The 16,379-nt window shown below is 47.4% G+C and overlaps 1 protein-coding gene across 2 annotated transcripts in view; it reads left to right on the top strand.

The window, feature by feature from the left end:
- lasp1 (LIM and SH3 protein 1) overlaps window positions 1-16,379 on the top strand; it is a 129,298-nt gene that overhangs the window by 39,527 nt on the left and 73,392 nt on the right. For both annotated transcript variants that reach the window (XR_008725633.1, XM_055656806.1), the window contains exon 2: window positions 7,750-7,844. Coding sequence is in view for 1 of the 2 variants with exons in the window: in XM_055656806.1 (XP_055512781.1) it covers window positions 7,750-7,844 (95 nt within the window). In the remaining variant the exon portion in view is untranslated. The remainder of the gene's footprint in view (window positions 1-7,749; window positions 7,845-16,379) is intronic.

The following is a 16,379-nucleotide window of genomic DNA, read 5'->3' as shown; positions in this document are numbered from 1 at the left end:
TAACTCAGTATCCTGTACCTGCCTTCTCTCCATACCCTCTGATCCCCTTAGCCACAAGGGCCACATCTAACTCCCTCATAAATATAGCAATGTGTTTAGAAACATTGGAAATAGGGGCAGGAGCAGGCCATTCGGCCCTTCGAGCCAGCACGATCATGGCTGATCATCCAGAATCAGTACCCCGTTCCTGCTTTTTTTCCCGCCCATATCCCTTGATTCCTTTAGCCCAAACAGCTATATCTGACTCTCTTGAAAACATCCCAGGAATTGGCCTCCACTGCCTTCTGTGGCAGAGAATTCCTCAGATTCATAATGCTCTGGCTGAAAATGTTTTTCCTCATCTCAGTCCGTAATGGCCTTCCCCTTATTCTTAAACTGTGAGCTGCTCACAAGGTCATACTGATAGGAGTAATCTTCAACCGATTAATCCTGGGGAAAAAAGCTTGCGAATGTCTACCCTATCTATAGACCTCATTCTGCTCCAATCACTTAGGAACTTATGAGTTCCTTTGCAGTGTAGTCATGGTTTTATCATAAGTGATTGGAGCAGAATTAGGCCATTCGGCCCATCAAGTCTACTCCGCCATTCTATCATGGCTGATCTATCTCTCCCTCCTAACCCCATTCTCCTGCCTTCTCCTCATAACCCCTGACACCCGCACTAATCAAGAATCTATCTATCTCTGCCTTGTAGATAAAGCTGCTGCTCCTTAGGGGGAGGGAATCGAGGAAGCTGGAAGATAAATGCCGAATGCTGGCCTTGTCTTCAGACCCTAGTCTGGAGAAGGGTCTCGGGTCGGGCAGCATCTCTGGAGAGCAGGAATTGAACGAAGCCCACCTTTTCTTTCCAAAAGCCTTAAACTTTTTAGCCTATAATCTTTTCCACTTCTTTATCCCAAAGTTAAATTTAAATAGATAAATACAGAACACAAACCGATAGGGTGGCGCAGTGGTAGACTTGTTGCCTTCTAGTGCCAAAGACCAGGTTCGATCCTGGCTACAGGTGCTCTCTCTCTCTCTACAGAGTTTGCACGTTCTCCCTGTGACCCTGTGGGTTTTCTCCGGGTGCTCCGGTTTCCTCCCACGCTCCAAAGACGTGCAGGTTTGTAGGTTAATTGGCTTCGGTAAAGATTGTAAATTGTCCCCCAGTGTGGAGGGTAGGGCTAGTATACAGGGACCATTGGTCGGCATAGAATCGTTGGGCCGAAGGTTCACCAGACCGATAGAAGGTTCACCAGACTGATTCCTGGGATGTCAGGACTGTCTTATGAAGAAAGACTGGATAGACTTGGTTTATACTCTCTAGAATTTAGGAGATTGAGAGGGGATCTTATAGAAACTTACAAAATTCTTAAGGGGTTGGACAGGCTAGATGCAGGAAGATTGCTCCCGATGTTGGGGAAGTCCAGGACAAGGGGTCACAGCTTAAGGATAAGGGGGAAATCCTCTAAAACCGAGATGAGGAGAACTTTTTTCACACAGAGAGTGGTGAATCTCCGGAACTCTCTGCCACAGAGGGTAGTTGAGGCCACAGTTCATTGGCTATATTTAAGAGGGAGTTAGATGTGGCCCTTGTGGCTAAGGGGATCAGGGGGTATGGAGAGAAGGCAGGTACGGGATACTGAGTTGGATGATCAGCCATGATCATATTGAATGGCGGTGCAGGCTCGAAGGGCTGAATGGACTACTCCTGCACCTAATTTCTATGTTTCTGTTTCCACACTATTATCTCTAAAGCTAAACTAAAGCCTGGCAAGTGATGGGTGGATACAGGTGAGGGTGGTGGGGGGGGGAGGGGTTGAATCACAGGTGAGTGAAGTGAGTGGCCAAGGCTGGAGGCAAGAAGGAGACTAAATGGTGTCGGGTGAGGAGCAGAGTGAAATGCAAAGCCAGAAGGAGGGGTGTGGGTGGAAAGGGACAAAGGGAGAGGTGAATCTCTCCGCCGCAAGAAGAATTTAGCAGTGATCAGCTTGTTCAAGAAATCTCTTACCCCATCAGCATGGTAACGTTACCTTCAACACTGCTCCTTGGAACAGCCATTATCTCTCGGCTACGGTTCACAGCTGCACTTAGATCGAATTACAGCACAGAAACATGCTCTTTGATACATTTGGACCGCAGCCACGGTTTTATTCTCCACATTAAAATCCTCCATCACATTTAATCGAAACTTAAAGGGCACATGCACACACTAACCTGCATTTATTGGACATTTATTCACACGGTTAGAATGTCCCACAATGATTCACAAGGACATTTCCCAGATTGGTTCCTAATCATTGAGGGTGGCACAGTGGCGCAGGGGTAGGATTGCTGCCTGACAGTACTTACAGCGCCAGAGACCAGGGTTCGATCCCGACTACGGGTGCTGTTTGTACGGAACTTGTACGTTCTTCCCGTGACCTGCGTGGGTTTTCCCTGAGATCTCTGGTTTCCTTCCATGCTCCAAAGACGTACAGGTTTGTAGATTAATTGGCTTGATATGAATGTAAGGATTGTCCCTAGTGTGTGTGTAGGGTAGAGTTCTTCTTGTTCTTGGTTTCTCGGTCCTCCAAAATATTCCAAATGGAATTTAAACTGTGGAGGTGGTGGAGGGAGGGCTTAAGCCAGAACGGGTTATTGGGAAGAAAGAGCTACTTTAAATGTAGTTGCATCTGGTTGGGTAACTATAGTTGGGTGGAGATTATTCCATGCTTTAATTGTGCGGGGGAAGAACGAATTGCTGTATACATCTGTCTTTGTAGCTGGGATCACAAATTGGATCGAATGCCCTCGTCTGCTCCTAGTTGGTTTGGGTTTGGTGTAGGTCTTAATGTGCAGTCGGTGTGGGCTTGGTGGGATGAAGGGCCTGGTTCCACGCTGTATCTCTAAACTAGCCTTGCCTTCAGTCTGGAGAAAGGTCTCGACCCGGAACGTCACTTATTCCTTCTCTCCAGAGATGCTGCCTGTCCCGCTGAGTTATTCCAGCTTTTTTTGTGTATCTTCGGTTTAAACCAGCATCTGCAGTTCCTTCCTACGCTAAATGAAACTGGACCCATGCTAGTGTTTGTGCTTCACATTAAAATCCCCCTCCATCACTCTGTATCTAACCCTAAAGTCCACAGGCCACACACCAACTTGCATTGGTAGATCATTTATTAAGCACAGTTTAAAATGTCCCCACAACATTTCACAAGGACAGAGTCGAGCTAACACAGGACTGAGTCCTCTGCTTGTACACACATGCAACGTTATAAAGCGATGGAAGGTTTTGTACAGTACAGCGTTTCACGTCCTTATCGAAGGTCACCGCGTCTTTGCACACAGGGAGATGTAATGGCATTTAGATTTAGCAGCAGACGGACAGAACGATAGCATAATGATAATGTTTTATTCATTTCTAACCTGCACAGAAATACATGGGCCTCCAGAGCGGGGACCTATCTTCATAAATGATTCATGATATTACTTTGACTGAAGCTGAAATGTCCAACCCCTTGGGCTCAGCAGCAACACACACTGGCACAGATGAGCAAGAAAGGCCCCCTCATGTCCCCACGGTGTCTATGGGAATATTCAGGCTTTTATACACCTATGGACACTCTCCTCCAGCCCGCCTCCATCTACCTGATCTCTCAGTTGCCAAACACTTGAATTCTTCTTCCCACACTGATCTTTCTGTCCTGGGCTGCCTCCGTTGTCAGAGTGAGGCCCAGCGCAAATTGGAGGAACAGCACCTCGTATTTCGCTTGGGCAGCTTACACCCCAGCGGTATGAACACTGATATCTCTAACGTCAAGTAAGTAACCCTGTCCCTCCATCCCTCCCCCAGCTGCAGCATCGTCCTGTTGAGTCTCATTGTCTGTAACTCATTTTCACCTAGCTCACAGCTATCAATGGCATAGAAACATAGAAAATAGGTGCAGGAGTAGGCCATTCGGCCCTTCGAGCCTGCACCGCCATTCAATATGATCATGGCTGATCATCCAACTCGGTATCCTGTACCTGCCTTCTCTCCATACCCCCTGATCCCTTTAGCCACAAGGGCCACATCTAACTCCCTCTTAAATATAGCCAACGAACTGGCCTCAACTACCCTCTGTGGCAGAGAAATCCACAGATTCACCACTCTCTGTGTGAAAAAAGTTCTTCTCATCTCGGTTTTAAAGGAGTTCCCCCTTATCCTTAAGCCGTGACCCCTTGTCCTGGACTTCCCCTGTTCCTTGTCATATAAACCTATGCTTGGTCATAGAATCTTAAAGCTATAGAGGTTAGAAACAGGCCCTTCGGCAGAACCTGTGCATGCTGACTAATATTGGGCTAGTTCCATTCACCTGCATTTGGCCCATATCCTTCCAAACCCATCCTAACCACACGTCTGTCCAAGTGTTTAGTTTTGCTTCAGTTTGATTTGGAGATACAGCATGTAAACAGACTCTCTGGTCCACAGACACCGCACCGATCCAACAATCCCCACACACCACACTGTCCTACACACTAGGGATAATTTACAATTTTTTTAAGGAAGCCAATTAACCTACAAACCCACACGTCTTTGAAATGTGGAAGGAAACTGGAACTCCCGGAGAAAACCCACACTGGTCTCTGGGAGAACGTACAAACTTCATACAGACAGTACCCATAGTTTGGATCGAAACTGTGCCTCTGGGAGAACTAGAGAGAGTACATTTCGTTGTCTCTGTACTGTACACTGACAATGACAATTAAAATTGAATCTGAATCTGAATCTGTACAGAGAAGGTTCACCAGACTGATTCCTGGGATGGCAGGACTTTCATATGAAGAAAGACTGGATAGACTTGGCTTGTACTCGTTAGAAGATTGAGGGGGGATCTTATAGAAACGTACAAAATACTTAAGGGGTTGGACAGGCTAGATGCAGGAAGATTGTTCCCGATGTTGCGGAAGTCCAGAACAAGGGGTCACAGTTTAAGGATAAGGGGGAAGTCTTTTAGGACCGAGATGAGGAAAATATTTTTCACACAGAGAGTGGTGAATCTGTGGAATTCTCTGTCACAGAAGGTAGTTGAGGCCACAGTTCATTGGCTATATTTAAGAGGGAGTTAGATGTGGCCCTTGTGGCTAAAGGGATCTGGGGGTATGGAGAGAAGGCAGGGATGGGATACTGAGTTGGATGATCAGCCATGATCATATTGAATGGCGGTGCAGGGCCGAATGGCCTACTCCTGCACCTATTGTCTCTGTTTCTATGTAAGGCAGCTACTGTGCCTCTGTGCCACCCTTAAGTCATAGTTGTATCCACTTCCACAGCTTCCTCTGGCAGCTTGTTCCAGATATGGACAAGGAAAAAAATTGACTTTCAGCTTGCTTTTAATTTGTCTCCCCCCTCTCATCTTAAGCCTGTGGCCTCTCATTTTGGAACCCTCTACCCCGGAAAGAACAGTGAGCGTTCACGTTATGTATGCCCCCTCAGTCTTGTACACCTCAATAAGGGGCGGTCATGGTGGCGCAGCGGTAGAGTTGCTGCCTTACAACAAACGCAGCACCGGAGACCCGGGTTCGATCCCGACTACGGGCGCTGTCTGTACGGAGTTTGCATGTTCTCTTCGTGACCCGCGTGGGTTTTCCCCGAGATCTTCGGTTTCCTCCCACACTCCAAAGACGTACAGGTTTGTAGGATCATTGCCTTGGCAAATGTCCCTATCAACCTCTGTCCCATATCCATTTGATTTGTGTCGAGACATTAACATCATTGGCGTACAAATACACCGGGCAAATCTCAACTGGCAAGGCGGTGTTGCAGGCAGTGAAGGATGACCAGGGCAGCCGTTACAATTCACCATTCACTTGCGGATGTTCTTGTTGATAGTTTGCAGTGTAGGACTAAATTGGGACACCCCGGGGAAAACCCACCCAGGTCACGGGGAGAACGTACAAACTCCGTACAGACAAGTACCTGTAGTCGGGATTGAACCCGGGTCTTTGGCATTCTGGAATTCTCTGCCACAGAAGGTAGTTGAGGATGCAACTCTACCACCGTGCCACCTCTTGGGGGGGGGATCTTTATTACTCCCAGGCCTCTCTGTTCCATCTATCCCCCCTCCCCCCTCCCCCCCCCCGATCTCCACACTCCGACCAGTCAGAAGAAGGTTCGTGACTGTAAACGTCGCCTGTCCATTCCCTCCAGTGATGTGGTTTCTATCGAGCTGGGTTATCTGCATCTTGTCAAACCACAGGCAAAGACACCAGTATATAAATATATCGTGCGTGTATATGATTCACTACCTGTTTTGTGGCTGCAACTCCCATGCAGTTTGCATGCAGATCAGTGTCTTGTACATTATGTTCAGGGCTTTGCATTCGATTGACCCCGGGACTGGCAGATCTATATAAAGAATGATTCCCTTATCGCCTGTCTGTACACTGTCAACGGCTCGGTTGTAATCATGTATTGTCTTTCCGCTGACTGGTTGGCACGCAGCAAAAGCTTTTCACTGTACCTCGGTAGACTAGACTCGGAGAGCCTAGTCACAGAACTTGGAACAGTACAGCATGGGAAAAGGCCCTTTGGCCCACAATGTCTCTGCTGAACATGAGGGCCAAGTTAAACTAACCTCCTCTCCCCTGCGTGTGATCAATAGACAATAGGTGCAGGAGTAGGCCATTCGGCCCTTCGAACCAGCACCGCCATTCACTGTGATCATGGCTGATCATCAACAATCAGTACCCCGTTCCTACCTTCTCCCCATATCCCTTGACTCTCCTATCTTTAAGAGCTCCATCTAGCTCTCTTGGAAGGATTCAGAGAATTGGCCTCCACCGCCCTCTGAGGCAGAGAATTCCACAGACTCGCCACTCTCTGGATGCAAACTTTTTCCTCGTCTCTGTTCTAAATGGCCTAATTGTTCTAAAACTGTGGCCCCTGGTTCTGGACTCCCCCATCATCGGGAACATGTTTCCTGCCTCTAGCGTGTCCAATCCCTTAATAATCATATGTTTCAATAAGATCCCCTCTCACCTTTCTAAATTCCAGAGTGTACAAGCCCAGTCGCTCCATTCATTCAAAATATGACGGGTCTCGCCATGAGTTAACCTGGTGAACCTACGCTTGGCTCCCTCAATAGCAAGAATGTCCTTCCTCAAATTTGGAGACCAAAACCGCTCACAATACTCCAGGTGTGCAAATTTGACACAAAATGCTGGAGTAACTCAGTGGGTCAAGCAGCAGCTACCCTTCTCTCCAGAGATGCTGCCTGACCCGCTGAGTTACTCCAGCCTTTTGTGTCTATCCTAAGTGATAGGTGGATAAAGGTGAGGGGGGGTTTATTGACAGATGGGCTGTCAAAGGCTAGCGATTAAAAGGGTGGGAGATACTGAGATCAACAGTTCCTTGTGTCTACCCAAGAAAGACAATAGACAATAGGTGCAGGAGTAGAGGCCATTCGGCCCTTCGAGCCAGCACAGCCATTCAATGTGATCATGGCTGATCATCCCCAAGTTCCTGCCTTCTCCCCCCATATCCCCTGAATCCGCTATTTATAAGAGCCGTGTCTAGCTCTCTCTTGAAAGCATCCAGAGAACCTGCCTCCACCGCCATCTGAGGCAGAGAATTCCACAGACTCTCCACTCTCTGTGAGAAAAAGTGTTTCCTCGTCTCCTGTGTCTATCTGCAGTTGAATTAGCTGGCACTAAATTGGGAAATGGTTGAATATATTTGTTTTTTGGTGGGGGAAGGTGGGATCCTATGACTATCATTAACAACATCCTTATTTTCTGCTCTTCTCCTAGTTCTGGCATAAAGCATGCTTCCAATGTGAAACCTGCAAAATGACTTTAAACATGAAGAATTACAAAGGATACGATAAGAAGCCTTACTGCAATGCGTAAGTACCCTGTGCCCTCTGTCTGGCCTGTTGGCACCTCTGAACCCACGTGCCGACCCTGAACAGTTATTTCACCGTTGAAGTCGGGAGGTGCGGTGTACAAAAGGGCGGTGAATCTGTGGAATTCATTGCCACGGAAGGCTGTGGACATTTTAACGGTAGAGATAAGGCAGAGAATGCTGCTTCAGTTTCTTCTTGTGCACAGCCTAAAGTTGTAGGTCAACTTGTTCTATTTGGTGGTAGACAAAAAATGCTGGAGAAACTCGGCGGGTGCAGCAGCATCTATGGAGCGAAGGAAATAGACTCTCCTCCCCTTCTCAGCTCTCCCTCAGCCCTCGGGCTCCTCATCTTCCTTTCTCCTTTCTTCTCTTCTCCCCCCCCCCCCCCCCCCCCCCCCCCCACCCCCCCCCACTTCCTTCACTCCATGCAAAGAGTTGAACAATCTCCACTATAGATATAGATATTGCCATTTATTGTCACTATACATGTACAGTGAAACTGAAAGCTGCTCGTACTCAGTGCATACATACAATTTAGCACAAAAAACAAGAAACAGAAAAAAACAAAAAAACAGAAGGGGATGGGGGGATGGGGGGGGGGGATAGGTGCACAATTTCTGCGGCGCTACATACATATATACATATATACAGATGGAAGTCCGTGTTGGGCGGTGTAGTCAGTGCATGTGTGAATTTGAATTTATAGTAGATATAATTCTCGGAAAGCAACTATTCCTGAGTCTGTTTGTCCTGGATTTGATGCACCTATAGCGCCTTCCAGAGGGCAGCAGGTCCAACAGTCCAAAAGCAGGATGGGAGCTGTCTTTGATGATCTTCTTTGCCATGCTAAGGCAGCGGGAGGTGTAGATGTCCATCAGGGAGGGGAGAGGGCAGCCAATGATCCTCTGCGCTGTCCTGGTTACCCTCTGAAGCCTCTCCCTGTCTGCCATGGTGCAGCTGCCATACCATGCTGTAATGCAGTATGTCAGCAGGCTCTCGATGGACGAGCGGTAGAAGGTCAGCAGCAGGTTAGAGTCCAGGTTGTGCTTCCTGAGGACCCTCAGGAAGTGCAGCCGCTGCTGAGCCTTCTTGATGACCGCTGTCGTGTTGTGGGAAATAGGCAACGTTTCGGCCCGAAACGTCGCCTATTTCCTTCGCTCCATAGATGCTGCTGCACCCGCTGAGTTTCTCCAGCACTTTTGTCTACCTTCGATTTTCCAGCATCTGCAGTTCCTTCTTAAACACTTGTTCTATTTGATCTTGTTTGTGGACGTCGGGTTGATTGCATTACTCGAAGCAGGGTGAGCCACGTTAAGGTTGCAATCTCACACCCCAGGGTGCTGCTCACATTTAATGTCTGCGATTATGCCATCGGACTTGAACCCTGACCTGGGAATGGGCCACCGGGCAGATGGAGTGAAAGGTCAAAGAATGTGCTCAAAAAGGTTTACAAGAATGATCCCAGGAATGAGTAGGTTAACCTATAGATTCTTGATTCGTACAAAATTCTTAAGGGGTTGGACAGGCTAGATGCAGGAAGATTGTTCCCGATGTTGGGGGAAGTCCATGACGAGGGGTCACACAGTTTAAGGATAAAGGGGAAAGCTTTTAGGACCGAGATGAGAAAAACATTTTTCACGCAGAGAGTGGTGAATCTGTGGAACTCTCTGCCACAGAAGGTAGTTGAGGCCACAGTTCATTGGCTATAAGAGGGAGTTAGATGTGTCCCTTGTGGCTAAAGGGATCAGGGGGTATGGAGAGAAGGCAGGTACGGGATACTGAGTTGGATGATCAGCCATGATCATATTGAATGGCGAATGGTGCAGGCTCGAAGGGCCAAATTTTCTGAAGGATTACTGAGGGATATTATTTTCCCCTTAGTAATTTTCTTCCCTCGTACGGTTTATTCGTTGATGTTACAAAGGAAATGTTTTTGTTTTAATTCCACCTGACCTTTTTATCACCTAATAATCTCTGCATATTTCCCAAGCAGGGAGTTGCTATGATCCTGAATACACTCCCTGCTGAAAGCAGCTTCATCAGGAATTTACAAAACGTAATTAAAAAAAATAGCAAGGAGTTAGACACACAGCTGGAGTAACTTGGTGAGGACAGGCAGCATCTCTGGAGAGAAGGAGTGAGTGGGTGACGTTTTGGGTTGACAGGGCTCATGGATGTCCATTATGGGCCTGGATAGAGTGGATGTGGAGAGGATGGTTCCATTAGTGGGGGAGTCTTGGACTGGAGGCCATAGCCTCTGAGTGGAATTATGCCATTCGGCCCATCAAGTCTACTCTGCCATTCAATCAGGGCTGATCTATCTCTCCCTCCTAACCCCATTCTCCAGCCTTCGCCTCATAACACCCGACGCCTGCACTAATCAAGAATCTGTCAATCTCCGCCTTAAAAAATATCCGTTGACTTGGCCTCCATGGCCAACATTGTTCCCGATGTTGGGGAAGTCCAGAACAAGAGGTCACAGTTTAAGGATAAGGGGGAAATCTTTTAGGACCGAGATGAGAACAACATTTTTCACACAGAGAGTGGTGAATCTCTGGACCTCTCTGCCACAGAAGGTAGTTGAGGCCACACAGTTCATTGGCTATATTTAAGAGGGAGTTTGATGTGGCCCTTGTGGCTAAAGGGATCAGGGGGTATGGAGAGAAGGCAGGTACAGGATACTGAGTTGGATGATCAGCCATGATCATATTGAATGCCGGTGCAGGCTCGAAGGGCCGAATGGCCTACTCCTGCACCTATTTTCTATGTTTCTAATATGATCATGGCTGATCCTCAAAAATCAGTACCCCGTTCCTGCTTTTTCCCCCCCATATCCCTCGATTCCTTTTAGCGCCAAGTGTTAAATCCCACATGACTTTGGATGTGGTGGGAGGGACGGACGGACACGGGGGGTCACAGGGAGAGTGTGCAAACTCCACACCGAGAGCACTCGGGGTCGGGATCGAACCTGGGTTTTTGGCGCTGTGAGGCAGCTGTGCCGTTCTTGTTGAAGCCAAGCCACAAAAACACTGAGCAAAACCTCTTTGTTTTAAGCACCTTATTTCCTCCAGAAAGGCGAAAAATACATAGAGGAGGAGGAGGTGAAATCAGTTGATCGTGTAGATCTTGTACAAAGGATAATTACAGCCTTGCTTCTGATATGGACGTTTATAAGATTAGTGCTTCAATTTTCTTCTTCCTGACTGTACTAATTATTCAGTTGTGGACGAGTCGCTGATTTTTGTGTTTAGTTTAGAGATACAGCGTTGAAACACCAGGTCAGTGCCGACCAGCGATCCCCGCACACTAACACCACCCTACACACACACACACACACACACACACTGGGGATAATTTACGCCGAGCCAATTAACCGACAAACCTGCACGTCTTTGGAGTGTGGGAGGAAACCGAAGATCTCAAGAGAACAATCCCACGCAGGTCACGGGGAGAACGTAAAGACAAGCATCCGTAGTCGGGATTGAACCCGGGTTTCCGGAGCTGGGCCCGTCCCACTGTACGAGTTAATTCAAGAGCTCTCCCGAGTTTCTTCAGAGATTCGGTAATCGGAGATTTATGGTAACGGCCGCTCGTAGGTACTCTGGGCTCTCGTGGACATTTTTCAACATGTTGAAAAATCTTCACGAGTCTTCCCGAGCTTACCGCGTTTCCCCGAGTACCTGCTGTTTGCGTTACGAGCCACTAAGAGACGTGCCAAACTCTGACGTACATTCTACGTGCTTCCACGAGTCCCATTAAAAAAAAAAAAAAAAATGTTTAATTAAAAAAAAAAAAGATCTTGGGTGAACTTGTACAGTGGGACAGGCCCACGAGGCAGCAACTCTACCGCTGTGCCACCGTGACTGCCCACACTGCCACCATGCACTAGTCCCACCAGCCCACACTCACCCCATATCCCTATCAGCCTATCCTATCCATGTACCTGTCCAAATGTTTCTTAAACGTTACCTCAACTACCTCCTCCGGGTTCTGTATAACTGCCGCCTTTGCGTAAAAACGTCTCTTGTTCCCATTAGATCTCCCCCCCACCTCCCCCCTCCGCCCCCAGTGGGTGTAGGGTAGTGTTGATGTGTGGGGATCGCTGGTCGGCACGGACCTGGTGGGCCGAAGAGCCTGTTTCCGCGCTATATCCCTAAACCTAAGAATAAACTGAATTTGTTTGAAGGGCCTGTTTCCATGCTCCATCTCCATGGAAGTTGTACAGGGTCTTGGTGAGACCACACCTGGAGTATTGCGTACAGTTTTGGTCTCCAAATCTGAGGAAGGACATTATTGCCATAGAGGGAGTGCAGAGAAGGTTCACCAGACTGATTCCTGGGATGTCAGGACTGTCTTATGAAGAAAGACTGGATAGACTTGGTTTATACTCTCTAGAATTTAGGAGATTCAGGGGGGATCTTATAGAAACTTACAAAATTCTTAAGGGGTTGGACAGGCTAGATGCAGGAAGATTGCTCCCGATGTTGGGGAAGTCCAGAACAAGGGGTCACAGCTTAAGGATAAGGAGGAAATCCTTTAAAACCGAGATGAGAAGAACTTTTTTCACACAGAGAGTGGTGAGTCTCTGGAACTCTCTGCCGCAGAGGGTAGTCGAGGCCAGTTCATTGGCTATATTTAAGAGGGAGTTAGATGTGGCCCTTGTGGCTAAAGGGATCAGAGGGTATGGAGAGAAGGCAGGTACGGGATACTGAGTTGGATGATCAGCCATGATCATATTGAATGGCGGTGCAGGCTCGAAGGGTCAAATGGCCTACTCCTGCACCTAATTTCTATGTTTCTAAGTTCAACTGAGGTTAGGATTTGTGTAACATTTTACTTGGCTTCATTTTACTTGTTAACTGAAGCTGGTTTGGAAGTTGGTCGCTGTTATAAAGTACGAAGGACTGTAACTAGATCATGTGGAGCCAGTTCCCAGAATGGGCAGGTTATTTGTCGTTTTAAGTGCTTTAAAGGATAAATATTAGCCAAGTTGATGCGGATATCTTCCTGGCCGTCATTAAAATGCTGTCATGGGATCTTGAAACGTGGGCAAGAGCAGCTGGTGCCTTGGTTTGATCTTTTATCCAAAGACAACAATTTCAGCAATGCCTTTAGACTTTAGAGATACAGTGTGGAAATAGACCCTTCGGCCCACCAAGTGAGTGCTGACCACTGTTCCCTCTACAGTTTTGGTCTCCTAATCTGAGGAAAGACATTCTTGCCATAGAGGGAGCACAGAGAAGGTTCACCAGACTGATTCCTGGGATGGCAGTACTTTCATATGAAGAAAGACTGGATAGACTCGGCTTGTACTCGCTAGAATTTAGAACATTGAGGGGGGGATTTTATAGAAACTTACAAAATTCTTAAGAGGTTGGACAGGCTAGATGCAGGAAGATTGTTCCCGATGTTGGGGAAGTCCTGGACAAGGGGTCACAGTTTAAGGATAAGGGGGAAGTCTTTTAGGACCGAGATGAGAATTTGGTTTTCACACAGAGAGTGGTGAATCTGTGGAATTCTCTGCCACAGAAGGTAGTTGAGGCCACAGTTCATTGGCTATATTTAAGAGGGAGTTAGATGTGGCCCTTGTGGCTATGGGGATCAGGGAGTATGGAGAGAAGGCAGGTACAGGATACTGAGTTGGATGATCAGCCATGATCATATTGAATGGCGGTCGGTGCAGGCTTGAAGGGCCGAGTGGCCTCTACTCCTGCAGCTATTGTCTATGTTTCTACACTCGTGCTATCCTACACACACTAGGGGACAATTTATAATTTTTACCCAAGCCAATTAACCGACAAACCTGCATGTCGTGGGGGAAACCGGAGCACCCAGAGAAAACCCACGGGGTCACTCTGTGTATACCCGTTCTATTCCTCATGTGATTCTCTAAGATTGCGTCGACAGGTTCAAGATTCCGTGTCTATCTTCGGTGTAAACCGGCATCTGCAGTTCCATCCTACACGTTAAAATTAAACTAAGTGTCTGGAGAAGGGTCTCGACCCGAAGCGTCACCCATTCCTTATCTCCAGAGATGCTGCCTGTCCCGCTGAGTTACTCCAGCACGGCACGTGCATGCAGACGCATTTCCTGGCATGGAGCCGCTGTTTGAAAAAAGCTGTGAGAATAGCTAAGGACAAACTGCACCCCCTCCACACACACACCTGGATCTCCTGCCATCAGGCAAGAGATATCGTAGCATCAAAGCCCGGACTACCAGACTGCTAAACAGCTTCCTGCTGCAGGCTGTGAGGCTGCTAAACAGTCACTCCACCTGATTCTGCTGCTTTTGCACTGACAATTTAATAACTCTGGCACTGGCCACTCCAATCAGCTGCCCTGGACATTGTAATGACTGTTTTAACTGTATTTTAATGTTGCTGTTTGACCTGCTTTTAACTATTTATAGTTTCATTAGGGACTGGATTGTTTTTACTGTTATTATGTGTAAAATGGTTTAAGTTTCATGTGCGATGCTCCAGTATTCTCTGGGGAAACGTCTTCTCATTTTGCACTGTACAACTGTTGCTTTGCAAGATGACAATAAAGGTTGATTTGATTGACTGATTGGATTGATTGATGGAGGATGTAGTGGGAGGTCAGCGTTGGGATGACCATTGTCCATCTGCAGGGATGTGTGCGGATCCAAGCGCCAACTATCGATGCAAAGCCAACCTCGTACTAATTTCCCTTTGCCTTTCAGTTGAAGGTCTCTTCGGTTTTAAATTTTATGGACCTCGTCCATGGAAAGGTCTGTGTCCACACTGTTCCCTCGCTGATGGGTTTTTTCCAAAATCCACTTGGGGCTGTTATTCTCTGCTGTTGCCTGAGGGCTGTTTTGTGCCACACAGTTGCTACATGCAGGTGCTGGGACTCTGGCAAACCTCCCAAAGGGGAATTTCAGATTGAGCAGTAGTTTCCTTTACCAAACGTGTAGGAAAGAACTGCAGATGCTGATTTAAACTGAAGATAGACCAGAAATGCTGGCGTAACTCAGTGGGACAGGCTGCATCTCTGGACAGAAGGAATTGGTGACGTTTCGGGTTGAGACCCTCCCTCAGTCTCGACCCGAAATGCCACCCGTCTCTTCTCCCCAGAGATGCTGCCTGTCCTGCTGAGTTACTCCAGCCTATAATGGTTTAGTTTAGTTAATTGTCACGTGTACCAAGGTATAGTGGAAAGTTTTTGTTGCGTGCTGTCCAGTCAACGGAAAGACAATACGTGATTACAATCGAGCCATTTACAGAGTATTGTTACATGATAAATGGAATAGCGTTTACTGCAAGGTAAAGTGCAAGGTAAAGTCCGATCGAAGTTATTCCGAGGGTCATCAATGAGGAAACTAGCAGTTCAGGACTGCTCCCTCATTGTGGTAAGATGATTCAGTAACCTGGCAACAGCTGGGAAGAAACTGTCCCTGAATCTGGAGGTAGGCAAAAATGCTGGAGAAACTCAGCAGGTGAGGCAACATCTATGGAGGGAAGGAATGGGTGATGTTTTGGGTCATAGAAACATAGAAACATAGAAAATAGGTGCAGGAGTAGGCCATTCGGCCCTTCCGAGCCTGCACCGCCATTCAATATGATCATGGCTGATCATCCAACTCAGTATCCTGTACCTGCCTTCTCTCCATACCCCCTGATCCCCTTGGCCACAAGGGCCACATCTAACTCCCTCTTAAATATAGCCAATGAACTGGCCTCAACTACCTTCTGTGGCAGAGAGTTCCAGAGATTCACCACTGTGTGAAAAAAGTTTTTCTCATCTCGGTTTTAAAGGATTTCCCCCTTATCCTTAAGCTGTGACACCTTGTCCTGAACTTCCCCAACATCGGGAACAATCTTCCTGCATCTAGCTTGTCCAACCCCTTAAGAATTTTGTAAATTTCTATAAGATCCCCTCTCAATCTCCTAAATTCTAGAGAGTATAAACCAAGTCTATCCAGTCTTTCTTCATAAGACAGTCCTGACATCCCAGGAATCAGTCTGGTGAACCTTCTCTACACTCCCTCTATGGCAATAATGTCCTTCCTCAGATTTGGAGACCAAAACTGTACGCATACTCCAGGTGTGGTCTCACCAAGACCCTGTACAACTGCAGTAGAACCTCCCTGCTCCTATACTCAAATCCTTTTGCAATGAAAGCTAACATACCATTCGCTTTCTTTACTGCCTGCTGCACCTGCATGCCTACCTTCAATGACTGGTGTACCATGACACCCAGGTCTCGTTGCATCTCCCCCTTTCCCAATCGGCCACCATTTAGATAATAGTCTGCTTTCCCGTTTTTACCACCAAAATGGATAACCTCACATTTATCCACATTATACTGCATCTGCCAAACACTTGCCCACTCTCCCAGCCTATCCAAGTCACCTTGCAGTCTCCTAGCATCCTCCTCACAGCTAACACTGCCCCCCAGCTTAGTGTCATCCGCAAAGGTAGACAAAAGTGCTGGAGAAACTCAGCGGGTGCGGCAGCATCTATGGAGCGAAGGAAATAGGCAACGTTGCCTATTTCCTTCGCTCCATGCAAAG

Source organism: Leucoraja erinacea, chromosome 27, assembly GCF_028641065.1.
Source record: "Leucoraja erinacea ecotype New England chromosome 27, Leri_hhj_1, whole genome shotgun sequence".
Classification (NCBI taxonomy): domain Eukaryota; kingdom Metazoa; phylum Chordata; class Chondrichthyes; order Rajiformes; family Rajidae; genus Leucoraja; species Leucoraja erinaceus.
Note: the sequence above shows the minus strand (reverse complement) of the source record. Positions and strands in the feature narration are given on the sequence as shown.